The following is a 26515-nucleotide window of genomic DNA, read 5'->3' on the forward strand; positions in this document are numbered from 1 at the left end:
AAGGAAACGACGCGGAGAGGAGGGTTTTCGTAGCCTAGCCTGCCGCCTCCACATCTGCTGAACTGTACTAGTCTAGTCTGTAGAGTGCGTTTTCTTTCTCCAGGCTCCGAATCTGCTTTTCTCGCCTCTCGCCTCTCGTTTGGCTCGACAAGGGAGAGGAAGAGCTGCCTGAGAGGATGGCGCCAAGGGACTCCGCGTCAGCTTTGACGGGACCAATCCGGGCGTAGAGATGTGCCGCCGCGCGTGCGCGTCGTCTGGTTCGCCGGAGCATCACCGTGTCCTCTCCGGACGGCGACAGCCACTACCCCTGCGTGCAAACGTTATCGCCAGAGCTCAGTCACTGTCTTATCAGAGCAACGGCAGCACAAAAGGGGGACTTTACCACCAAAAAAAAAGGTATTCACAACAAAACATGTGGGCTCCATCCCTCCATATATACTACTGCATGGTACAAAAGAATATAATTATAAAATTCGTGAGGGTCAAATTAGTTCAAGTTTAGCTAAATTCATAGTTCATATTGTTAGCATTTTTTTCTCTAAATAAACTTACTATTATGAAAATATATTCTATAACTAATTTAATACGTAGTACTTATTTTGTATCAAGAATATTAGTACCATTTTATATAACTTTAGTCAAAGTTTCAAATTGTTTGACTCCAAGATAAACGAGAATTGTGTTCTTCTGTAGATGAAAGGAGTGCTAGAATTTTATAAATATAGTTACTTTCTTTAGCAAAATTAATAATCTTTAAAAATTGTCAACATGATTTTATTGATGTTTTTGCGTTATTTTTTTACCCATGCTTGATCATAAATATATATGGATATATCTATTTCAAATTCTATACTGAATTTGGTTTTAGATATTTTTGGTTTGATGTGGTTCAGACAACAATAATTTAACATATAATTGATGTGGTTCAAACAATAATAATTTAACATAGATAGAAGATTACACATGGATAACACAATACAGATAAAAGAGATACCCATTTTTACCTTTGACAATTTTTTTAGGGGATTTTACACCTTTGACAAGTGGATAAGCTGAGCGTGCATTGGGTTCCTTCACGGCCCACTTTCGAGTTGTTGGGTTTCTTCACCCAAGTTTAAGGTCTCCAAATACATTAGCGACTCTTTGCACATTTCGTGAGAAACACTTGTCTCGCTAAAATATTATGGTTTTCAGTAGACTAGTAGTTGGTGTTCCTTAACCAAGTTGTTCCTGTTTATTCTCAAAATAATGTTCTCTTTTAGCGAGAAATAATATGTATATTTTTTTACACGTCTTAACAAGAGTGTGCTGATATTTATATATTTTTCGTCAAACACTAACAAATAGACAATGGTATTTGCGCAACCCGCGAACTACAAAGAATCAACAAATTTCCATTTGTAAAACTATGACTGTGTCTGTTTTTCCAATAGCTAGACGACAAAAAATGTTACCACAGAAAATTACATGACATATGTACTGGAAAAGAATCAGCAATTCGTAGAATCCACTTATGCCTTTGGTGATGTATAGGCAACTTCCGTCCTCTTGGACATCCAACAGTGGAGCACAGTTAGCTCACTCAGTTGAAGTGTTGAACAAACGCGGGCGTGTTTTCCCCATCTTCCTTCTATTTTGCTTCATTTTGTTTCAGTTGCATCACTTGACTCCTCAAGCTGGACTCCCTCATCTATGCAATTGGGATTTGTCATCACATCAGTTAGATATTTTGCCAGCCAGGGAAAGTGGTACATGCTGACTGAAGTGAGATGATTATCAATTTAGATCCATACCTGCAGGTTCTGTGCTTGGTATAGGAGATTACCGCACTCCTCTATCAAGGTTCTCTCAGTAGCGATAACCTGGGCCAGATTAGAGGCCACATCGTCGATTTGTTCAACCTACATGGCAATATAAATTTTTACATGACAAGATATTTTTTTTGTCGCATAATAAATAAGTACTACAACTAAGCAAATGAGAACACCATATTCACCACAACCACTGAGACTATCTAAAACTTTGCAAATTTCTAAACACAACATCAATTAAAGACAAGAAGCAATGATAGGCATATGAGTTTTTTTTTTTTTTGACAAGAAGGCATATGAGTTAAAAAGGAACACTACTACACTAGGAACTAAGTTTCTATTTCATTTAATTTGCTATTTTCTTCACCCTATCTTATTTTGAGTTATAGCTTAGAAATTGCAAATCATATGGTGGTTGAAAGGTTTAGATATTCTCACTATATTTCATCTAAAACTATATCTGATACAGTGAATTTATTGATATATTTAATGATTTCAGTTATTGAACATCTCCCAGAAAAGCATCTAAAGAAAGCTAAGGCATCACACTGTTTTGGTATATATGTTTTTCAAAAATCCCTGTAGTCTCACCTTTGGCAGGAAATTTTCGATGCAAGGTGAAAGCGGTTCAAGCAGTTGTGCTGCTGACTTCAGGACTTCTGTAAGTTCCTCGCAGTTGGCCTGCAAGCATATCAAACAACATGATATTTGGCCGTATGCACAGAATGACAGAACTGATGTCTAATGAAGTATAAAAGTCTTACATTTACACTCCCAATGATTGGTAGCCGTAATGAGGCATTAGACAGTGCTGTTGTTGCCCCTCTAAGGCAGCTTGCATGATCCCCCTCAATCTCACCCCACTGAATCAAATATGGCACCTGAAAGTTCCACATCTCTCTTTTAGAGTGAATCAAATATGACACCTGAAAGTTTCACATCTCTGTTCTAGAGTAACGTAACAGAAAGGTGTTACATGTAAAATTCATATTGACCATATATATAACTTTTGTACCATACATCTCAGCAAACAAATATAAATCAAAGCATGATAACACTTTGATACAAAGAATCTCAGTGTCACAACTCACAATACACATAAGCTTTCAAGAGCTTCACCTATATATTTTGTGTATTCTATAAAGAAAATCAAACAAGGAGAGTGACACGCAAATCATGTAATATATTTTATATTTTCCTTTGAAAAGAAGAAATACTAACTAAGTGGCGCGACTGGTTTAATTCTGAATACTTGACCCTATTCTATTACATGTAAAATTCACACTGACCATATATACATGCTTTGTACCATATATCCCACTAAACAATTATAAATCAAACCATGTACCCGATTTGATACAAATAAACTCATACTGTCAAATATACATGGCTTTCAAGAGCTCCACCTATATATTTTGTCTATTTTATACACACAGCAAAAAAAAAAAAAGAGAGGACCACACAAACTGTATGATATATTTTCCTTTTTTTTGAAAAACAAACTTCAGAATGGGAAAACTGGATTTAATCTGGACATTTAACCCTATTCGGGATTTAAATCTACTTCTGAATTCAGTTGATATACTAGTCAAACATATCCATTCAGTGACATTTCTCAAAGTCTCTACTTTTTTGGTTTAACTGAATAGCGATTCTGAGCGAGGTTCCCCACATCAGTGTCTAACTCTATTCACATGGAATGGACACCCAACATCCCCTACAGTCTATTGATTGAAGAATTTAGGTAGCTTAGATTCAACAATCAAGCAATTTGGTTAGCACCCATTATGAAGAAATGCACAGCGCACTGAACACAGCAATTCAAAATTCAGAAAGCCTTACCTGCGCATTTACTACTGAATTCAATGTATGCTGCCTTTTCATCATCTCCATCTCTGCCCTCTTCTCAGCAACAGATACTCTGAGGCTGGCTATCCTCTCCTCGAGCCCGTACAAGGATTTCTTTGCACCCAACAAAACAAAAAAAAAAACAAATCTGCCGTCAGCACCTTAATTCGCTCTCTTCATCAACCAGAACAAGATAGCCACCCCCGTGATGCATTAACAACCCCTCACCTCTGCAGCCGCCGCCTTGGCCTTGCCTGCTGCCTCAGCCCGAGCGTTGAGGAACCTGTACTGGAGGTACGAATTGTCCATCAGCCGCAGCTGGTGCACGTCTTCCTGCTTCCCCGCGACCTTCCTGCCCCCCACGATGGCCGCCCGCTTCAGATCAGCTGCCTTCGGCCCTTGCGGCTGCGGTGGCCTCCCTGCCGCCGTCAGCTTCCCAGCCATCGCCGTTGAGATCGACAGTGCCGAGTTGAGCGAGCGGTAGCACAGTGGGTTGGACGCCCGCGAGGACCCGCCCGACTCCGGCACCGACGAGCGGAGCTCTGACGAGAGGCGCCCCCCGCGGCAGGACGCTGGGCCCAGCAGCGGCGGGCTCTCGCACGACAAGGCTGGGGCCATCCCGAGCGCCCGATCGGCCTCAGACAAGTCAGTGGCCGTGGACGACGTATCAGATGAAGAGCAACAAGAGGCGGTGTCGGATTCCACCGCGGCGGAGGCTGGGCAGGAGCCAGCACGCGCGGGCGTGGGAAGGCGCGGGTACCCCCTCCGCGCGGTGGGCGCGGCCGGCCCGCTGGTGGAGCGCGGGAGCTGCCGCGGAGTAGCTGCGGACACCGCGGAGGAGTTGGATCCCACCGAGGCGCGCGGGTTGCCGGCGCCGGTTTCCTCGAAAAGCTTCTGGACGGCCCGCCGGCGCGCGACGGTGCCCGTGGGCGGCGGCGGAGGGGGCGGGTGGTTCTCGTTGGCGAAGGGCGTGGCCGCCCGCTGCCGTCCACGAGGCGACGGCGTCGGGGAGCGCGACCGCGTGGAGGAGGCCGCGGAGGCGGTGGAGAGGCGCGGGGTCGAGGGGACGGGCGTTGAGAGGTACCGGGAGCTGACTTCCCTTGCGCGGCGGCGCGGACGGGGCGCAGTCGGCGGCGGGACGGGCGGAGGGGGCGGCGGCATCAGGTCCGCGCTCTGCGACGGCGGGGCTGTGGCGGCGGCCATGCCGGAGAGATCGGAGCGGAGAAGGGGTGGTGGCCGTCGAGGGAAGCGGCCAAGCGGGATGGATTTTCGGGAGAGACGGGTACAACGGCTAGTTTCGAGGAAGCGGGTTTAATTGCGGCCGCCGGCCGGCGAGGAGGGGCGCCTTAACGGTATGCACGGGAAATGGGGAAGGGCCGAATCTCTGTTGTGTTAGCTTTGCTTTCCAAATCATGACCCACAAAAGCCCAAACCTAGCTTTACTTTGGGCCGGATTGCAGTCCGGTTAATGGGCTAACGTAGCACGATCCACTGCTCGCGGTTTAGCGTATATCAGAACAATGCTGTGTACGGTTTCTTTGTTACGTATAAATTTACCTGGAAAAAGAGCTGTACGTTGTTTTGTAACAGTACACGAGTACAGTACAAGCACTCGAAACTTTATTAAATTCTCATTTTTTGTATAGTTCAACAACGACATAATCACAGTTGCGTTACATTACATTTATTCAGACATGAAAGAGACAACTAAGTTAGTTACAAGTTGGAGTAAAGAACTGAACGAGATCTTATTACTCTGCCCTTTCCTCTCGCAGCTCGTTATTACTGGGAATTTGTAGCTGACAAACCTTTGGTCAACTCATCAGTTTCCGCCAGCATAAAATGGCAGTGCATCTTTTACACGAATTGGCACCTTATTTGTTTTTTTATTATCTGTCAGAAACCAAACTATATTCTTGGAAGGCCAACCTTCCTTCATCAGCGAGGTCAAAACCTCAATCAGGTACTCTGCTGCTTTTGGTTATCCTCATAGTCGACAGGTTGTGCGCCATCTCCTAGCAAACTCGCATAAGACCAAATCATTCCATTGGCACCCTTGTCTTTGAACAAGGTGTTTACATCCTCTATAAGGAAAATCAGCTGATATATTAGGATACATCTTCAGTAGAGGTTTTCACGTTTTTACGCTGGGAACGGGGGAAAAGCATTCGCCTGATCTTCTTTTCAGCTGAACGTTCAGAGAGCGCCTGAAACCAAAGATTACAAGGAATTGTTCTAGCTTCCCTTAAAAGAAACGAGGTAACTTTAAAAGTTTATGAAGCCCAATAACTAACCTGTGCATTGAATGAAATTCGAACGGTCCTAGCTTCCAAGCCAGAAAAGGCCCTTACATCAATACCAAGGCTGTCGACACCAATCAAGCTTGCCTCCTACAGAAAATATCAGATTGCAAACAAAGCTTATGCTAAAGTAGTGCTTGTCCTATTAGCAATGCAACAGTGAGAACTTCATGCTTAATTAGGGTAAAGTACATTTTCAACCTCCAAGATAACATTTTTAGAAGAAAAAAAATGGTACTAGGTTCATATTTTTCTGATTTAAAATAAATTAGATATGAAATTTTAGAGATTAACCAGATTTTTATTATTTTTGGAAAAGAAGAAACTACCTTTGAAACCAGGAAGAGGACAAAATTTGTCTAGTTTTCAGAGTCGAAGGGTGTTTGGTGCTCGATTTTGTAGTTCAAGCTTGAAAACGGAACTACCACGAAAGTTGGCGATTGAAAAATGGACTATACCCTTTTCACAATGAAATACTGAATTTGGACATATGGTTAAAATAAGAGCATTCATAGGAATGATGATTTGAGATTGTGAACATGAAAATGACTCATCAGTGGCAACAAACACACCTCGACAGTAAGACCCTTTTTCCTGCGACAGAGCGACCTGAGAGCCATTGCACATTGGTCACTGTTTTCTTTGATCCGTTCTATAATCGCTGAAGCAGAATTTGCAAGAATATCTGGTTCTGAATCTTGAAAATCTTGTGGATCAATCATAAACTGCAGTGATCCACAGAATATAAGAAACTGTAAGGGAAAAATACCGAGAGCATGTAGTCATATGATATTCTGAAGCAACATTACCTGCTTGCCATACATGGAAAACAGTTCAATTGTCATTATCTCCAGCTTGTAGATCATTGAATCAGTTTTAGTTTCAGCATCATTGAAGTCAAATTTTGATTTATCACCATCTGAATATTTGCTTAATACTAGTTAAATGAAAATTGGAGTAAAGGGGATAGCTGAAGTGCAAATTTCAACCAACTAAATTACCAATGAGGCGATTGGTTCCAGAAACTGGCCGAGTTTCTCTGCTGTATTCATCTGTTTCATTTACTACATCCAAAATGGCATTGGATTGTCAAATAAGATTTGAGAGAAGGAAAGAAGCTTATTCTTATCCAATTTTTCTACAGGAGTACCTTTCCAGTCAGATGAATAACGATCACTGCTGCATTCACCATGAAACAAGCTCCTCAAGTAAGATTCTTCCTCTATGAAAGCAGGTCTTAGATATCCTACAATAGAGAGACCATTTGATGGACTATCCATCTTCTTCCCATTATTATTATGAATGGCCTGTACAGTAAAAGAGCAGGTAACGTGATTGCCTAGTTCTCTGCAACTCGAGATTTGATGAGGGACACATTTAGGGCTGTCCTCTTGTGACCACTCATGCTATGAGACATGCTTTGGTGAAGCTTTTATTCTACAACAAACTGACACATGAAAGTTCAGATAAACAAGTTCAGATTGGCATATATATAGAGGTCACAATGCTCTTTAAATATATTCCATTTTTAGCAGAGATTCTATCCAATACTAATTGATGGGAAAAGGGATACTCAGAGCAAGAAATCAAAATGCTGCCGATCTTTCTTTGGTTTTACTGGCATTTGTTGTCCCTGCTGAAAGATACCATACTCTGAAGCTAACGTCAGACCATCTAGATTTTCTATCTTTGCCTTTTTTTTCAGAACTCGATATGTGGCAACCCGAGTGGGCTGGAGTCTGCAATCTAAAGTGAATGATCTGAAGGCTCACTTTCAAATCGTGCATGATGTAAGCTGAATTCAATGAATTGTTAATATCATATTTATCAGCTTCACCATTTTCATTATTTCAAGGGCTGCTGTTTTGTGGTGTCTGCACTCTTCAATAACCATTTATCTCTTACCTTTTTCAAACATTTGGCAAAGTAAATCGGATGTATTGCACGCATTGTTGCAGGCATCCCCCACTCTATGAGAATATCAGTTATTTCTGTATCAATCTGGGACATTTCACAAAGGAAACATCAATAATGATAGTGCTTCTTGCTAATAACAAAAATGACCCATAGTACCTGCCGAAAGCAGGAAAAATAACTTGTTAGCAAACCTTGGTGTGGTGCTCATCAGGAACGTCCATTAAATTTTCACCATCCATGTAATCACTAAAATCACTAATCGCCACGCTACTTTCTCCAATAATGGGTCTGTCCATTCCAATCAAAACTGTCTGCAATAGTGCAATTATTAAAGCATCATTTTAAACAATTAAATCATGTATCCAAGCACTGGTGCACAAATTTGTTTACTTCAGAGTAACACTGTTTTGTAGCAAGTTAATGGCATGATCACTGCAGCACTAAACTTGCAATCTGAAAAAACTCAACGAGTGCAACCCATTAACATCACATTACTGACCATAGAACGCATCTGTGCTAGCTTACGTAGAGAAAAAAAAAGGGAAAAATGGTACTGTATTGTGAACATTAGCCCTTAAAGGAATAACTACCATACAACATAATACCAGATGATCCTTGGCAAATAGACTCTAGAGTCTACTCCTATGAGTGTACGACTTTAAGTAACTTTTGGTAGAGAGAAGAACAATTCAAATTTTAGCATTATTCATAATGGATACAAGGTCACTGATCAGGACTACTCAACTTGAGCCCTAAGGAATAATATGTGAGCTATATAAACTTGTCTGCCTGTCCGTAGTATAATACTCACTTGATACCAAATTATAGGTTGTTTGTAGGTACATTGATTTTGCTGTGCACCTAGATATATGTTATGTCTAGATATAAAGTAAAAGAATATGTATCTACAAAAGCCAAAACAACCTACAATTTCGAACGGATGGAGTACATATCTACCTACAAGGAAACTAACCCAGTAACAAGGAAAGCAAATATTATTATCTAGTTTTTAACTAGTACTCTCCTGGTGACTGGTGAGAACAGCAGCACAACATCTTACCACAGGATTGTTTGCAGTATCATCTTCCAAGATGTTCTCGCTATCAGGTACTTCAAAAAAAATGTCTGTACATAAGTTGCCAACAGGTTAGCTACAGAAGATGAGCACTGCGAAGGCTCTATTGTACATTTTCCCCCTATGCATTAAGGCATTACCTCCATAATCATCAACAACATATTGAAACTCCGACCAAGCAACATGTCCATGAGGTTCATTGTGTACCCTAGCAGGAAATACAAGCAACCCCTTGCTATTGGCCTAGACAAGATGGAAGATTGTAAACGTTACCTAAGCTCAGATGCTCACAAACATATCTCATAAAGATATAAACCATCATTTTGTTTGTTACACGCCTGGAGGAATTTGTGCAAGGCTTTACAACATATATTTGGATTAGTTTCAGGAGCCCTATACTGGCCATAACCATACCTATGAAACATTAAATAGCTAGGTGAAGAAACACGAGTACTATTTAATTGCGCCAGGTTAACATACCTCCACTACCGTTCTAGCTGTTTCGACATCTGTCAGCAACAGGTCCTTCTTCTTTGGACGTTCTTTAACTTCTTCAAGAGGGTGATAACCCCGATCTCTCGTGTACTTTGAATCTGGCATTGAGTCTGAATAATCAGCAGCCACGCGAACCTTGATAAGGGATGAGTCTTGATCGGTTGGCAGCCACCAGGGCTGAATTGATCCAAAAGGGTTTCGGGATCGGAAACTGCAAGTAATGGTTGCACGTGTTAGTTTCAAAATGCAAGAAAGCCATTGAGAGGAACAGCTAACAATGAGAATTGGATGGACCTTAAACTAGATAGGTCATGGAATCTCCGGGTGTCAAATGGGATTTTAACCCAGTTTAAGGTTGCTCCTGCCGCCATTGGACACTACAGCAGAGGGCCACAGAATGAGTTCTGAAAAAAGGAAAACAGAATTGTTAGGCCCAAAAAAATGCTGATGGCGCATGTACTTAATAAATACTCATTTCAAGGAACATGCACATAATAGGGATGATTCCGCATGGATGGTATGCTGCTATTTACCAGATCAAAACAGAGGTTACTGGTATTTTCAAAGAAAATGCTACAGAAGAGGGTACCAAACAAATGGTGACCAATCAGAAAAGAAAGGGTTAATTTTTTTTTTTCTGAAAAAAAAAGAACAAATGGCTAAAATTCATCTAGCAAAGGGAGGGAGCATAACAAACAGTTCTAGTACCCACTCCAACATTGAGCACAATGCATTATTGTGTTAATTATCGATCAAATACAGCTGGCTGACCAATAAGACCTCCTCGGATTAGAACACTTAACATGGTCCAGATGGAAGAAAATTTGGGTGTTCATGAACATCTTCCTTCAAAGAAGTTAGGCTTATCACTATTCCCTCAACTGCAATTGTGCATAAGTGGTGAAACAGGAAAAGTGATGCCCTGGTTCCTGGACAATGCCAAACATAATGAAGTTCCAGTCAGATGAACCGGGATAATCCCCTGACAGTTGTGAATGTGCAAACTGACACTCATGTTCACAAAGATCACACCGAAACCGAACCCAAGCTATGTTATCCTTAATCCATCCGGCCTAATTCCTCAGCACCATGTATTAACGTTGGGACCCAGTGGATCGGAGCACTTTACCAACTGAAGCCGTTGCAATTAACACAACACTGCAAACGCCACTTGTAACAAACTAATACCAAAGCGATTCAACCAAATTCTCCAATCAATCAAGACTAGATGATTCAGTGAACAATCGCACACGACTTAGATGCTGCGGTGATCAAGGAACAGGTCTCCTATGTTCTTCAAGCAAAGCATCATTATAAGCTAGTATGGACATTTAAAAGGAAACAGAAGACATCTCCGGGACGCCAATCCTCGCAGCAGTGATTCTAAGCCCAATCGAATTGGATACGGGGAAGGGCGAGGTCAGCGGCACTCACCGGCAAAACCAAGGCTGGCCACCTGAAAGTCTGAAACGAGAGAAAACCAAGGCTGGCCACCTGAAACGAGAGAAAAAAAAACAAAAACAAAAACAGGGCCGCACCGCCGCAGGATCAAGCGGAGCAGAACCTTGGCGTGCGGCGGCGAAGAACGGCAACCCCGTGTCTCTGCCCCAGCACGGCGGAACACCCTAGGGGAGACGGATCACCGCGCAGACTAGGCCGGCGAGTTCTCTCCCTGTCCTGCGCTGCGCTCTGCCCGGTTTCCCCTCTTCCCCTTTGCCCTTTGGGACCGACGAGAGAGCGAGCAGCCGCCAGACCAGTAGCGCAGGGCCCTTTTAGTAATTTGCGCCTCCTGCACGCACAGTGAGTTTCCCAAATTATGTTGCAGATTCTTCTCTCAATTTTCTTGTTCATTTCTAAAAGCTGTATATTGAGAAGATAGGGGGAAAGGGTTGATTAACATGAAGATAAACATGATTTGGCTTAATTACGCCCAACACCCATTTTGGGGTAGGGTTATTATTCTTTGGAGTTGGTGAAGTTGGATCTCGAGGTAAATTCCGCATTTAATACTGGTCGTTGGTCTGGTCCCATATACACCCAAAAAAAATGATGATGATGTGTGCAGTTCGCTTCATCAAATAATAATAAGGTAATAATTACACGTGTAGCGATCACTGTACGTGGGCCACTGGGTCATAGACGTGGTAGAGAACTGAAATGCACTCGCTCCGTATACGTATACGGCTAAAAATGTTGCTATTTACAGGATACTAGCATTCATTGCTGATTGTTCCTCCTCTGAATAGCATTGCCATTTGCCAGTCTGACGATTTGGGCAGCATAGCTATTTACAGGACTTTGCAAAACGTCGCTGGCTCTCGTCAGCAGATGAAAAGGATTGGAGACGTATGGATAGCATTTGGGCGAGGGAGAAGACAAGAGAGATGAGGAGCAGCGCTCGTACCTGAGACCTGAGTGGCAGTTTGGATTGGATTGGAACGAATTTGGATGGTTGCGCCGCAGCTCTACCGTCTGCGTGCACAGGCAGCGAATATCTCACCCATATTCCGTTGGCATCAAAAGAAAAGTTCCCGCTGCGAGCAACGCCAACCGCAGCCTCATGATCGTCTTCGCTTCGGCTCACGAAAAACGGACGACGACATGTTTCTGTTTGTTTTGGTTCCTCCGCTTGCCACTTTTCTTTCTTTCGTCACTTTGGTCGCTTTTCTGGAGAACGATGGCCCAGCATTCGGATGATGGCACGACAGTTTTTACGTGGGGCTGGCTCTACAGGTCCATGCGCTGCGTAGAGATTTGCAAGCCCTCAGACGCATAGAAGTGTGTGTGTGTGTGTGTGTGTGTTTTATTCTTCAGAAGAGTTCAGATAACATGTTTTTGGTGCTGGTGCACCGCCGAGATGAAGAATGGTGGGTGCGACGGATCGACGAGACCATGACTCCATGTGCTGTCCTGTGCATGTACTGGATATATGGAGAGGTGGTGCCACATTCATCATTGTGCTACAGTGCTACACACTTTTTTTGTTCAAAGTTTCGTGTACACTTTGACCATCGAAGTTCGATGCAGAGAGCTTTTCTCTCTCTCTGGTTTTTTTCCTCCCCTTTTGGCACTCTCTCTTTTTTATCCGTGTGTGACGTCGACGGACGCTAGCGACGTGACTGGCCCAGTGACGGCCAGGCCCAAAGCTTCAGCGTGGGCCAAGCCCACCCAAACCGTCTGGTCTGGATCTTCAGTGCCGGGCAGGTGATCCGCGGTGGTGCTCTTCTGACTGCTATGCCTCCTGAATCGACCGCCCAGGCGAGCGTCGCCGTCGCCGTCGCCGAAACCCGCCGCGCGGGGACCATGCGCGTACACGACACGGCAGCATCGCGGCCACCGGGCTCCTCTACGGTGAGTCCCCAGAGCCACTCGTTAAATCACTAGCTAGTCCGTCTTCGTAGTCTGCGTAGGCTTCCCTCGCGTGTAGGCGAAGAAAGAAGCGTAAGGGCCGCGAGATCCGCGCCAAAATAAGAAGAAGACGAAGCGATTTTAGTGTGTTGAAGCTTCTCGTGATTCGTGAAGATCGCGTTGCCTGTGTGCGCAGGGGTTGCTGATGTCCAACGTTTTTTTTGGAAAGGGAGGGGGGGGGGGGGGGTACTGGCGAGTAAAATAGTTTAATTTGAGTCATTTTTTATCTTCTCGTACAGAGGAGATAGCCCTCCTGAATTCTGAATCCCGTTAAGATGCCACAATACAAACCGAAAACAAAATGGAACGAGTCCTCTCTTCTTTTTTTTAGCCAAAAGTCAATTATCGGATTTAAGATAAGAGAGAGGAACAAGTGAATTCTGAATTTCTGATTCGTCCCATCTTCTTGACAAATGGCAAGTAAGGGCATAAACAAGAAAGCTCAATTTTTTTAGCCGCAAGGAGTACACACCATATATTGGATTGATAGAGCTATTAAGAAAGCTCATTTAACTTATGATTACATTGCTGAAATAGCTATAGGCAAGAAATGAAAGCTGCAACAACTCTAGATAATGCAATGGACAAACTCTACATATAGAATACTGATGGAAGCTGAAGGCTCCAGCTATGACACTCCTTCCTCTTGAGAATCAACATGGGCTTCAGCTTGTTTCGTTTATTTGCTCGTGCCTGGTCCTGAAAGGCAACCAGAGTCATATGGTTAACATGGCATGCGACCACACTTTGGGATTTTTTTTATTTTTTATTTTTTGCTTTCTTTATCGAATTGTGTATTTTGAGTTTGCAAAAGTGTGATTTAATTTTTTAAGACAATGCACAATATCATATATGTAAAGTTTCAGATGGTGTATTTGACAAAAAAAAGAAACTTACACTTGCATAGAACTGGTACCGATGCTCAAGATAGCTGGTTCGTTGGCGGTGGGGATTGGTAGGAGTGCAGAGGTGGCATTGTCGATGGCATGACATCATTTGGAGGTGGTGGGGTGTTGTACTGGTAAAGAGGTTGTGGAGATGCTGGTGGAGATTTTGCATGGGGGGCATTTGGATGTAGATGTTTTGGAGCATTTGGAGGTAATGGTGGGGAATACTGGGCAGGTGGCGGTGAAGACAGGTAGTTATATGGAGGTGGTGAATACTGGTATGTAGGTGGAGAGTTATAGTGGTATGGAGTCACCGGTGATGATGGTAGAAGTGGTGACTTGTTGATGTATGGAGGTGGCGGGTACTGGTAAACTAGTGGTGGAGGCACATAGTTGTGTTGGTGTTGTGGTGGTGGAGAGTTGTAGTAGTATGGAGGTGGTAGATACTTGTGGGGTTGTACTGGAGACTTGGTGCCTTGTGAAGTTGGTGGAGTTTGATAGTTATTCGGAGGCATAGACTGTTGGTAAGGTGGCGGCGAAATGTAGTAGTTTTGTGGTGGTGATGGGTACTGGTATGCTGGGGGTGGAAGCTGGTTAGAAGGTGGTGGTGAATATTGATAAGGCAGTGGTGGAGACTTGTGAATTGCCGGAGGCGAGGGATACTGGTAAGGGAGTGGTGGGGAACTGTAGGGATGGATCGGTGGTTGCGTCTGTGGTTTGGAACAACCAAATGTATTCTTTGATGCAAATGCCATTATCTGGTTTGCTTTAAAAACCACCTCCTCGCTTGATTTGGAGTAAACACTGAGCCCAGACAAATTTAACTCAATTGGCACATTGCAGTCTGATCCTCCTGGTGCTCCATGAAGCTCAACCTTACACGAGTCAGCCCCATAGTTGTTGCTAATTGGCAAGCCCTTAAGGATCACACTGTATTTGCCATTGCTTTTGGTGTAGCCAAATGCCACTAGTGCTTGGTCATTTGCCTGACAAGTGACCTTGACCATGGCTCCTGCGTCCAGATCATTGTAAACAGATAAATATGAAACTCAGAAGGACATTTAAGTATAATACAGTATATGCTAAAAGTCAGCAACTGATGCTTAAGGAAGATCAATACGAACAAATAGGGACATTGATATTTTTCCAAGCTGACTGCATTAGCATGATGAGATCACAATAAGAACAGGGATAGGCACAAAATTTCACCTTCCAGGTGCTTCTTCCCATGTGATTCATCTGGGTGTGCCTCATTGAAGCATCTGTAGCAGTACACCTTCCCTATCACCTTAATAACTGGATCGTATGTTGGTGATATGGAGAGAGATGGTGGTGCGAAGCTGCTCGCTCCCTCGCTATGCATTGCAAAAGTGACGAACAACATGGTGAAGACCAGCCATAGGTGACCCTTGAGCTGGCCTGTCATGCTCATTCTCATAGCTAGTAGTGCTTTGCCAAGTGAGAGCAGGAGAGGATGTGGATGGTTTTGGCTTTAGATGTGGACGACTATTTATAGTTGCCATGGTTGCAAGGTTTGAGGGATCGAGAGCAGGTAGGGGATGGAGTGAAGTGGGTCAACATTATCATGTTCTAGTTGCTTGTAAATTTGCACTGCTATTTACCAAACCATGTCATGTTCTAAAAGAGCACAGAATTTTATGCATCAAGAAAAAAAAACTAATAGGAATTTGTGGCGTATCCACTCAGAAGAAACATGATATGGCAGGCCATCATATGAAAATGAATTTAGTCAGGATGTCCTAGTCATTTTCTTTTACCCCCAAAACTCACTGAAAGTGTGTTGCGGTGCCATTTCTTCAGGCACCTTTTTTTTTCCGTTTTATGCAATGTTGGCACTAGCATAATTAAACAGAAGTACAGGAGCTAGGAGAACATATACTGTGTCACTGTGTGCCTGCTCCGTTACAATGCTCTTCTTGTCGGAGCAATTTTTTTTTTTTTGTGGTCGCCTAGCTACTCAATTCCAGCAGTTTCAGTGATTCAACATGTAAGTGTTTGATACTCAGCATTTGTAGCTGGGAACACAAAAAAGTTACTAGAGATGGAACCTAACTGCTTCATACTTCTGTCAAAGGTCTGCATGGAGCATGGTGTGTGTAGCTTCAACTGCTCTGCTGAAACACATAGCCCACTGACCACAGGATAGGGGCTAATCTCAAGTCAAAAGGGCGCCGCCCCGGGTCAGCTCGAATGGTTCAGGCTAACAAATCTGTCCTGCTCCATCTCCAATCAAGAGTTGGTTTGACTAACAAATGATTGTTTACTTGCTCGTTTGTTTCATTTGCATGCTCTTTATTTAATCTGCCCTCTGGTTTCGCGACAGAACAGAGAAATCAGCTGAACCATGGTGGTGGCTTTTTTTTTGGTGCCCAAAAGGAAGGAAGTGCACCTGGTTTGGTCGGTGGGAGCCAAGCCAATTCAGGCGAACATGTTGGGCCCAATCTGCACGATGTATTGAACTGGGCCCATAAAAAATTCTATCCTAAAGGAGAGAGAATTGAGCCCAAAAACAACCGGTGAGTATGAAGGACGATGAACAGAAATGGAAACAGAAAAGGTAAATGAAATAGTGAAAGAACTTTGCTTGATTTCCCTGCTTCAATTTGATCATTTGAATGGAAAAGCTAGGCCATTAAGATGCCATCAGTTTTCACCTCATGTCAGGTCATCCACCCTAGCTACCATTTTCTACCCATCTAATTTAATATGGCTTGGTTAATACAATTACTTGGTATCCATCTTCTGAACCTGAAACCCCAAAATGGCAGCAAGTGAAGGTATCGTCATGGAGAAAACCCCCATGGCACTCTTCACAAACCATCACCCCACCCTTCAGAAGAAGCCCTAGCTTTCCTTCCGGCTACAAATTAAGAACTTAAGCATATGACAAATAACAACTTACTGGTCACCTCCATCAGGAACCCTAAGTGTTATTTATGTCAGTGTACGTTTTACGACGGATTGCCAGGCCGGCATGTGTAGCTTAAGTATCGTTCCAGACACTGAAGAGCTGTGCGCCGCCATGGCCGACGTCCGCCATGTTATCGTTGCTGCTTGCCGCCGGTGGCGCTGAGACAGTCGCCCAGGCCGCAGACATCCTCCCGCCGCCATAGTTCTCTGCGTTCACCAGGTAGCTCTCGTACCCCATCTGAGCAGCCTGCTTGGCTTCGTCGTGGTGATCACCCTGTGCCCGTGCATGCACCTGCTCGTGGCTCACCATTGCCGTGGTAGCCGTCGCCGTGGCAGCGCTCATAGGCATCATGTAGCCACCACTGCCGACGACGGTGCTGCCGTTGCTATCACCAACACCGTTGTACACGACGGAGTTGGAGCCGGTGCTGTGCTCGAGTGATGCATTGTCCATGCTACCCAGGCCGTGCATCGCCGCCTGCTGCCCCGCCGAGAAGAAGTCGTGCGCGCCGGCGGCAGCACCCAGGTTCAGGTGGTGGAGCTCCTGCAGGCTGTGCGCGGCCGCGATCACCGCGTGGTCCTGCTCCTGCTTGCACCACCCGCGCATCGGCTGCGCGTACGGGTGGTACAGGCCCGTGGCCGCGCTCGGCTGGAACGCGATGGTCGGCCAGGCGCCATGGTAGTGCGCGCCGTACGCCGCCGCCAGGGCGCCGCCGTCGCCGAGCTGTGAGGCTATGCGGCCGACGTCGTAGCTCACCACGCCGGCATGGTGCTGTGCGGACGCGGCGGCCTCGGCCTCCTTGAGACGCTTGGCGGCGCTGCCGATGGGGAGCGCACTGCTGTCCAGGATGCTCTTGACGTCGTAGCGGCTCATGTCGAAGTTTGTGACGGCGTTGAGGCCGCGGAACTTGATCGCCGCAATGTCGTATGCCTCCGCTGCCTCCTCCTGCGTGCCTGCATCCACGCAAGGGTGCACTCGGCTCAGCTCAATATTCCAAGCACGAACACGGTGCACGCATGCATGGTGGTATCCTGGTTTATGAATGCATGCATGAACAGTTGTGGCTTAATGGGTAGAATCTTTTGGATGCTGTAGCCTAATTAGTTTATTAGTAAATGATAGAACTTGATTAGTCTGCTGCTGCCAGTGCATGCTCATGTGTTTCTTATTGAGGCATAGTACTATTTTGACCTGATGCACGGGTGAATGGGAGACAACAATAGCGCCAGACATGGGATCAGGTTTGAAAAAGCCACTTGAGGAGCATGCACTAAGTAATGTATGTACTACTGCAATGCAACTTTGCATGACTTGATGCAATGGTCACATTTTTAATAGTCATCATATATAACATCCATATGCAGAAGGTCTACAAATGTGTACTATCAGCTGTAACACTTGCTTCTCATTGCGTTGAGATTGTTATTAGTTGACTGCAATTTGCTTTTGTGTGGTGAATAACTGAATGTATATATACATATAGAAGTACTCCTCTATATACAATGAGAAAACATCTCTGATACTTACTGAAGGTGCCCAAGTAGAGATCCTTGTTCCCTGCAACTCGTCCAATCCGTGCTTGCCATCTTCCATGCTGGTGATGCCTATAATTACATAGTTCAAGTAAAACACCATTCACATTCAATCCATGCGTGCATTCGCCTCCTCAATCAAAGTGTATGTGTGTTTGTTGACGCCATTATATGAATTCATACCTAGTCACTCCCCTGTAAATGGATGCACCTCTGGAGAAACCACTGCTCTTCCTGCATTCATATACAGTGGTCTATTAAGATCTAACATGCAGATCTTTCTCTCAAACTTTAACAATTAACAGAGTAGATGTTTATTCAATAGAGTTGGCATTGATTAATCAATGCTGTTCGACCGACCTTCTCAGAGACGCTACAAACTCCTGCCTTGTCATGTGCTTCATATCCTCCAGCTCCTTTTCGTAGTTATTCACCTAGATATACAAAAACAAATGACTTTAAGTACAATTCCAGCAATGTACATAGTTAACAAAAATTACAGAACCTTCACTTCAGATCCACTAACTAATGAACGGCATTTGAGACATAGCAAAGGTATGATCTTCAGTGAAGTAAAACTGCATTCTACATATACATACTGGAAAATTTGTTGTTGTCGTGGGACCCCAGTACTTAAGAGCAGCCAGATCATAAGCCCTAGCAGCTTTCTCCTCTTTATCATAGCCACCTATCAGTGGAACAAGATGGAAAAGTAAGAGTTGAGAACACAGATGAAAAAATAATGGTTATAGGGGAAAAACAAACTGGATTAAGTAGTTGGTCCCAAATTAATAACCAAGTGAAATCGCTTACCTAAATAGACTGTAGATTCAATAGTTCATTTCAATCCCGCCAATCATGACGACGACAATCCAAAAATGATAATGCGAAGTAATGTCAGTTTTGTGAAAGTATAAACTTAATTACAGAAAAGCATATATATTTAAATACGGTGTATTGCATTATATTGGTACCTTGACGACCCTTGCGAGTTTGTCCTTCCCTTCTGCAACTGTTGTCCCACAGATGTGCTTCATATCTCCCAGTCCATCTATGCCTAAAATAATTCGAAAGTGGTAGCCTTTTGTTAATTGTCTACTGCTGTATATACCACAATCATAGCCAATACAAATGGCACTCCTAATAATCAGCGAGATCATCAAAGGCTACACATTGCCCTACTCATTTAATTCAGAACTGTCTAGATGCAATCAAATCTATAATGATAGCTCCTTGCATTGCTAACGGCTTTTCTAAATTTCATGATATTACTTGATTCATTGCTGATTTGTGCTAGTTTAGTTCTCTGACGAAGTGACGATTCATTGTAATACCGGACCCTTATTACCTTGTCACGCCACGGTAAATCGACGTGCGCTGCCCGAACGTGTCCACCGTCTTCCTTGCCGTGTTGTCAGCCGACGCGCCGCTGCCACCCGTGTCCGTGCTCACGGCTACTAGGGCGCCGGTGGCGGCAACACCGCTGCCACCGCTATCCTCCTTTGGAGCCGTGACGACGGCTCCACCCTGTGCCGACGTCGAGACACTCTCGGGCGCCCGGCCGCGCTCTCCAGCAAGAAGTGGCATGCCAGCGGCGCCTTGCGTCGCCCCCGCCATGTTCATGGACAAAGAGAGCCCCTGCACGCTCTCAGCCGCCGCCACCCTCGGCTGCATGGGAGCTGGTTGGCTCCGCAGCCAGTTCTTGATCATGGACAGCCCGATGCTGCCGCTGCCATTGGCACTGGCAGCGCCAGCGCCAGCGCTACCATTAGCGCTGGCCGCGCTGAGCATGGCACCTCCGTCGTGGACGCCGCCGGCCGAGGAGGCCACCATGACGGAGTCAGCGAAGTGGAGCGCGGAGCTGGTGGGCTGGTGGTACAGCTGGTGATGGTAGCCGGCGGTAGCACCCGAGCTCGCGTAGCAAGCTGTGCTGCTAGTGCTGGGGATCATGTTGCAGTTGGCCTTGTGGTGCTGCTCGGAGAAGGAGATTCCGCCGAGGAAGTCCTCCAGCTTCGGCTCGGCGACGAGCGCCGAAAGCTCGGATCCCCTCATGCTCCAATCTGAAAGAACAAACGACATTTCATGCTAGCTTCAATCAGTATTCGTACCACAAACTGCAGATATATATATATATGCGCACTGTACGTACATATATCGATCGATAGATGCATACCTTGGGGGATGTTGAAGCAGACATCGCCGGAGACATCGTCGGTGGTGGCGGCAGAGATGAGGGTGGAGTCCGTCTGGGTGGGCGGCAGCTCCTGCGGGGAGAGGGAGAAAGCGAGCCAGTTGTTCACAGTAGCCATGGTTGATTATCTGAAAGAGCAGCGATTAATTTGCTCCTAATGGCTGCAACTTGAGTTTCTTCTTTGATTGACAGGGAGTAAGCTAAGTTGAGGAGGAGATCAGGAAGCCATTTTGGACAGTGCAAAGGTTAGGGAAGAGAAGGGGAAGTCAAGCAGAGTGTTTTGAAGCATTAAGCAAACAGTGCTGGTACGGGTAGATATTTATACAACTAGCACACTCCAGAAGATTAGTGGCGCTACTATGTGATTGCGAGATATACTCTACTAATATATATATAAATTGGATCGATTATGATATAAGCAATAAGTAGGGGAAGTTTCTTTTAGTAAGGGGGTGTTTAGTTCCCCATCGAATCCAAAATGCAAAATGCCAACTACTTTTGAGTAATAAAATACAAAATGACAAAATTTTTAGAGTCATGTTTAGTTTTATTGTCCTCATGAAGCGTTTTGAGGCTCATTTTGGGTTTTTTTTTGCCTCTTGAGGCCAAAATCTAAAATAGAGAATAACTATTTTTTTTGCCAAAAATTTTGCATGGTACGGTGTTTAGTTTCATTTTGCAAAATGATGGACCAAAATCTAAAATTTTTAGGAAAAAATGCGAACTAAACACCCTCTAGAAAAAAAATAGAGTACTGTATTATAATAATAATAAAAAATAAATGTAGCGTGATTTAACTGAACAGAAGCCACTTTTTCTTCTGCTTTCTGGGGAAGTCTCCACTATACTTTGTCTCATTTTCCTCAAAACATGTCTATATGTGTGCCTATATGAGTACCTGATGATGTATCTGCGCATGCATGTACATGTACTACTAAAGTGACGACCTTTTACTCGATAATAGTATGCCTTGTCACTGTCATTTGACTGGAAACTTGCTCTTAAGATATTGAATCCTTCTTGGAAGGAAAAAAAAGAAATGACTCAAGATCTAAGATTTATTCTATTTGTCTAGGATCTTCATTAGTAAGCAGATGTTCTGGTATGATTTTTTTTTTCAAACATATGAAGGATAGATGCACATGCACGCACACGGGTACAGTACATGGGTGCCTGGACATTTATGCACATCCAGTTGACATATGCATGGATACGCTTCTCCAACTACTACATACTATACTACTGTTTCAAGCTAGGGCTTGTTTAGTTCCGAAAAGATTTCGGATTTCGGTACTGTAGCACTTTCGTTTGTTTGTGACAAATATTATCCAATTATGGACTAACCAGTATCAAAAGATTCGTCTCGCGATTTTCAGCTAAACTGTGTAATTAGTTTTTGCTTTCGTCTATATTTAATACTTCATGCATATGACGCAAGATTCGATGTGACGGGGAATCTTGAAAACTTTTTGCTTTTTGGGGTGAACTAAACAAGGCCCTATATGAGCCAAAACACTGTTCAATCCTGCTGAAATAAGCATTTGAACAGTCACCATAAATCCATTCGGTAGTCACCTGCAGAAGCTGAATATATGACATGTTTTTTTACAAAACCCTATATATGCTCGCCCTTCCTCCATCTCCTGATCTAACACAAACACACATTGCACAAACGTGTTAACATACATGCATGGGCAAGTAGTGATCATTCTAAGATAACAACTACTAGTACTACAATTATTATACCCTAAAATATTTCAGTTAACAACTACTAGTACTACAATTATTATCTACTAGTACACAGACTGTTTAGATTTGAAATTTTTTTACCCAAAGAGAAAAAATTTTGTGGAATTGGGGCCTGAGAACTAAACGGGGCTAAAAAATTTTGGGGCCAAAATTTTGGGTTGCAACTGTGCACGCACTCCCATGAAAGTTCACCAATGACAACTGCAACTGCATGCAGCCCAAGTTGTCATTGGTGGGCTTTCATATGAGTGTGTGCACTATTACAGTCTAAAATTTTGGCCTCAAATTTTTTTTGCCCTGTTTAAATCTCAAACTCCAATTCCACAAAAAAATTTCTCTTTCACCTAAAAAATTTCAAATCTAAACAGGCCCTATGACATACACAGCCATTCCAAAATTCCAGTCATGATCACACGATTTAGCTAGCTAGAACCACAATTCCAACCCTAGCTATCGTAAAAGAATTAGTTTGTAGTATCCAATTATATATGATACTATGAGATTAGGAATGATTCTTTCAATGCAATCAATAGTGAGACATACTCTCAATGGAGTACTACTGTAGAGGGTTCACGACAATCCCTACTTGTCACGCATGCTTCAAAAAAGAAATACTACTCTTTAATTTGCTTCAAAAAGATGAAGGTCGACCGGGGGGCATTGTTTACTTCCAATCAAAATCCAAAAACTTTTTAAGATTCTCCGTCACATCGAATCTTAAGACACATACATAGAATATTAAATATAAACGAAATTAAAAACTAATTACACAGTTTGGTCAAAATTTACGAGACGAATCTTTTGAGCCTAGTTAGTCCATGATTGGACAATAATTAACACAAACAAACAAAATTGCTACAGTGTCCAAAAAAATTTCGGCAAAGAACTAAACAAGGCCCGGCAGAAAAGATGAAAAGAAGAGGATCAAGTTCATGCATGGTGGACGGAGAGGACGTGCCACCTGCATCCTAGAAGAGGACACGAACCCTTGTCTTCCGGCCATAGAAAAGCTTCGCGTTCCCAAGCAAGTCCGTCTAGCTTCAGACGCCGCGCATAGAGAAGTGAGCAAAAAAAACACCTCAAAACCTCGCATAGGATCCTCCAGGGCGAATTATTAACAAGAGTGCGCTCTCTCTCTCTCTCTCTCTCTAGACGCCAGGCTAGTACAGAAGAACTAATCCTTTTTTAATCTCTCTTTACGGGGGAAGGAGAAGTGGAGGTTAAGATAGGGCGTGTGTGTTTTTATCTCGGTAACTGCACCGCTGCGCCTCCCCCTGCTCCCCTCGCCTAAAACTTTGACCGTCAAAGCTAGAGAGGTCTACCTGCAGGAGAGAGGGTTCAAACTAATACACGGAGATAACTACAGTTACCTATTCATACTTACGCGGTGAAAGCTGGTTGGCACTCCAGTGGGAAGGTCTTGTTTAGTTTACGAAAAAAAATTAGATGTCACATCAGATATACCGCGCACACATTTGAAATATTAAACATAGATTAATCAAAAATTATATAGTTCACCTGTAAAATATGAGACGAATTTATTAAGCCTAATTAATCTGGCATTAGCACATATTGGTTACTGTATCAATTATGGCTAATTATGGACTAATTAAGAAGATTCGTCTCGTGATTTACAACCAAATTGTACAATTAGTTTTATTTTCGTATACATTTAATGTTTCATACATGTGTCGAAAGATTTGATGGGATGAGTAAAAAGTTTTTGAGTGACGAACTATTGTAGTTTCTATTCATCTTAATTACAATGATAGTTAAGCAAAATTGCTGATATAGCACTAGAATTAATATATGGAGAGAGGTTGTAAAATGAAGAAACCATTTCTCTTTGAGGACCCAGCGTCCTCCCGCGGATCAAGACGAGAATAAACGATGCAAACAACATTGGGAGGACTCGACCGTTTCTAACTCCTCCCTTCTAGATCCGGTGCTCCGATCCACTGCAGGTTCATAGTTTCGGTAGTGTGTGTGAAGAAAATGTCGACGACCTACATTCACCAGGTTGAGAGACTTGAGACTTGAGGTTGCTGATGATATGGCTTGTTAATAAGTGATGAAAAGTTACTCTGATCCTCTATCAAAAAAACATGGCATCCTGATTTATATGGTTCCAGGCATATTTTTGAAAATTACTTTCAAAATACCTTCTAGTTTCGGGAGCAGGAACACAAAAAGATTTGCCTTTTTTTTTACAATATAATGCAGGTATTGAATTATAAAAATACATGATATACAAGAGATATACAACGCTTTAAAACTGTGTGTTATTATATGTTTGATACACTATCATAGACCAAAATTTCATAAAACAGTGGTCAAAGGTATGAGTAATGAGTTGCCTCATTTTAAAATGAGTGCATCACAACAAACTTTATTTTCTTTGTAGCAAAGAATAAAGTAGTACTTTAAGTTTTCCCCCATGTTTCCTCTGAAAAGCTTTAAACTAGTACAAAACCAATTAGGCCCCATTCTGAATTTTCATGTGTCAATTTGTCCAGGATCGGAGGCCATTTTCACGCCAAGGAATGCTGGATCGTATCTCGCCTCTCCCTCTTGCGAATTCAAACTTAGCTCATACTTATTTAATTGCCATTACTAGTGTTAAGCTTGCCGAGTCACAGATAACACTGTTTTTGCCTCATCATGAAATATATATGATATTACGAAACCGTTAGTAGGGACACACATTATAATACTGTCAAACTTATTATTCATATATAGTTAGTTCAAACTAATTAAAGTTAATTCATGCATTACATATATAGATGGGACTTCTTTTTCATAGTGGGAGGTGTGGAGGATCGGAACCCTTTTTTTCTTAACAGATGCTGATCGATTATCCATTTCTCTGATTATTGTCAACTCGACATGTATGATGTATCCAAGGCTAGCTTATTAATTTTCAAACACAAGTTAGACCATTTTGCGATCAAACGCATATGATATCCCCTCCCTCCAAAAATATCTGCAGTTTTAGATTGATTCGAAGTCAAAACAATCTAGGTTTATTTTTAAAAAGTATTAATGAATTTTTATGGTACAAAGTAAATATTAGTATATTTATCACTACACGCGCGCGCGCGCGCACACACACACACATATATATATATATATATATATATATATATATAGTTCTCTTTATAAATTTGATTAAACTTAAAATATATGGTAATATAATGGTACTGATGGAGTACACTACAAAGATGGAGATTTATGCGGCTTCTGACGTGCACATACTGATCTCAGTCCACCGTCGCTGTCCAATCTTCTCTTGGAACGATAAAGTGCATGTGTGCGTCCATTGGCATGTGCATGCATGCTTTGTTTCTACTCAATGCAAGTCGACCGCTGGCTTGCTGGCTAGTATGGACACTCACACGTGTGGGTCTTCTTGGATGTGCAATGCAATACAGTACTAGATGATAAGTCTGTCTCCTTCACGACTTCGGAGACATAACCCACGTGCTCGCCACTTTGTTTGATCTCACGTCTTGCTAGTGTGGCATATGAACTTCCACGTACTATAAACAACACAAAATAAGGTGAACAAACAATGGAATCCGCGTGGATGAGTTTTGGAAAGTTTTTCCTTGTTGTGCCCATATATATATCCAACAAGAATTTTCTTCAGAGTGATGGAGTATGGGTACGTGAAACGCAATTCCAAAAGGAAACCATGATGTCTAAGGAGTTGAATTAGGTGTTTTTGTTTGGTTCATGACCATATATATAACTTGCATTGTCATGCCACAAGTTAGTCCTGTCATAATATTTTAGACATGTGTTTGTTGGTTGATTTTTGTAACTATGGCACCTTATACTTTCTTACCATGTTGTCACACATATCATAGAGTTATTCTCTTGCCAAACTCTACCTCAAAGTGTCACTTTGATTTTGCTTGTCATACTTTCTGTGACAGTCACAGTTTACATAAAATAAGGCATAGTAATTAGGCATGAACCGAGTAGGCCCTAGCAGGTCACTTAGCTTCAAACCCAAGGCCAAAAAAACTTTTAAAAAATCTACACAATTTCTATTTAGACGTGCACTAGTTTTTTCTAAAAATACTGCTATATCTAACATAAAATAACTTTGCACCCTATTCAATCCAATTAATTAACCTAACGGGTTAGACTAAGAAGGTAAAACACACACACAAAGAAATGAAATTAGTGAAAGTGGAAATGTAAATGTGTTGTCGTTTTTTACATCCGACAGGGGTAGATCATGGGAGACGGCATGGGGTGTCCTACGTACTGTACAGTGTATGATGATGCTTTTATTCCTCATGCGCCATGTTCTATGATCGTTGTGAGCAAGGAATCACAATTGTGCGTCTACGGGTTGAGAA

The 26515-nt window shown here is 43.0% G+C and overlaps 4 protein-coding genes and 1 long non-coding RNA gene across 6 annotated transcripts; 1 reads left to right on the forward strand and 4 right to left on the reverse strand.

The window, feature by feature from the left end:
- On the reverse strand, window positions 1359-4943 carry LOC8056114 (protein ENDOSPERM DEFECTIVE 1). The gene is made up of 6 exons (XM_002458879.2): window positions 3888-4943; window positions 3654-3773; window positions 2576-2692; window positions 2403-2492; window positions 1794-1901; window positions 1359-1690 (listed from the first exon to the last, which is right to left on the reverse strand). The coding sequence occupies exons 1-6, from the start codon at window positions 4860-4862 to the stop codon at window positions 1631-1633; spliced, it is 1470 nt and encodes a 489-aa protein (XP_002458924.1). The 5' UTR covers window positions 4863-4943; the 3' UTR covers window positions 1359-1630.
- LOC8056115 (uncharacterized protein At3g49140) lies at window positions 5258-11208 on the reverse strand. The gene is made up of 13 exons (XM_002458880.2): window positions 10881-11208; window positions 9741-9850; window positions 9432-9657; window positions 9092-9194; window positions 8937-9001; window positions 8068-8187; window positions 7865-7960; window positions 7110-7266; window positions 6961-7023; window positions 6769-6878; window positions 6532-6684; window positions 5954-6049; window positions 5258-5866 (listed from the first exon to the last, which is right to left on the reverse strand). The coding sequence occupies exons 2-13, from the start codon at window positions 9815-9817 to the stop codon at window positions 5768-5770; spliced, it is 1365 nt and encodes a 454-aa protein (XP_002458925.1). The 5' UTR covers window positions 9818-9850; window positions 10881-11208; the 3' UTR covers window positions 5258-5767.
- Window positions 12669-16350, forward strand: LOC110434138. Of its 2 annotated transcripts, XR_002451615.1 has the most exons (3): window positions 12669-12797; window positions 15837-15997; window positions 16086-16350. It is a non-coding gene; the product is annotated as an uncharacterized LOC110434138 (long non-coding RNA). The 2 variants fall into 2 exon arrangements; XR_002451614.1 differs by having other exon boundaries at window positions 15837-16350.
- LOC8056116 (extensin-2) lies at window positions 13233-15319 on the reverse strand. Its single transcript, XM_002458881.2, has 3 exons — window positions 14951-15319; window positions 13752-14753; window positions 13233-13553 (listed from the first exon to the last, which is right to left on the reverse strand). The coding sequence occupies exons 1-2, from the start codon at window positions 15177-15179 to the stop codon at window positions 13777-13779; spliced, it is 1206 nt and encodes a 401-aa protein (XP_002458926.1). The 5' UTR covers window positions 15180-15319; the 3' UTR covers window positions 13233-13553; window positions 13752-13776.
- Window positions 16359-20787, reverse strand: LOC8056117 (AP2-like ethylene-responsive transcription factor BBM1). The gene is made up of 9 exons (XM_021457893.1): window positions 20379-20787; window positions 19554-20265; window positions 19180-19262; window positions 19019-19027; window positions 18805-18893; window positions 18566-18639; window positions 18389-18439; window positions 18201-18277; window positions 16359-17626 (listed from the first exon to the last, which is right to left on the reverse strand). The coding sequence occupies exons 1-9, from the start codon at window positions 20512-20514 to the stop codon at window positions 16746-16748; spliced, it is 2112 nt and encodes a 703-aa protein (XP_021313568.1). The 5' UTR covers window positions 20515-20787; the 3' UTR covers window positions 16359-16745.

Source organism: Sorghum bicolor, chromosome 3, assembly GCF_000003195.3.
Source record: "Sorghum bicolor cultivar BTx623 chromosome 3, Sorghum_bicolor_NCBIv3, whole genome shotgun sequence".
NCBI classification, from domain to species: Eukaryota; Viridiplantae; Streptophyta; class Magnoliopsida; order Poales; family Poaceae; genus Sorghum; species Sorghum bicolor.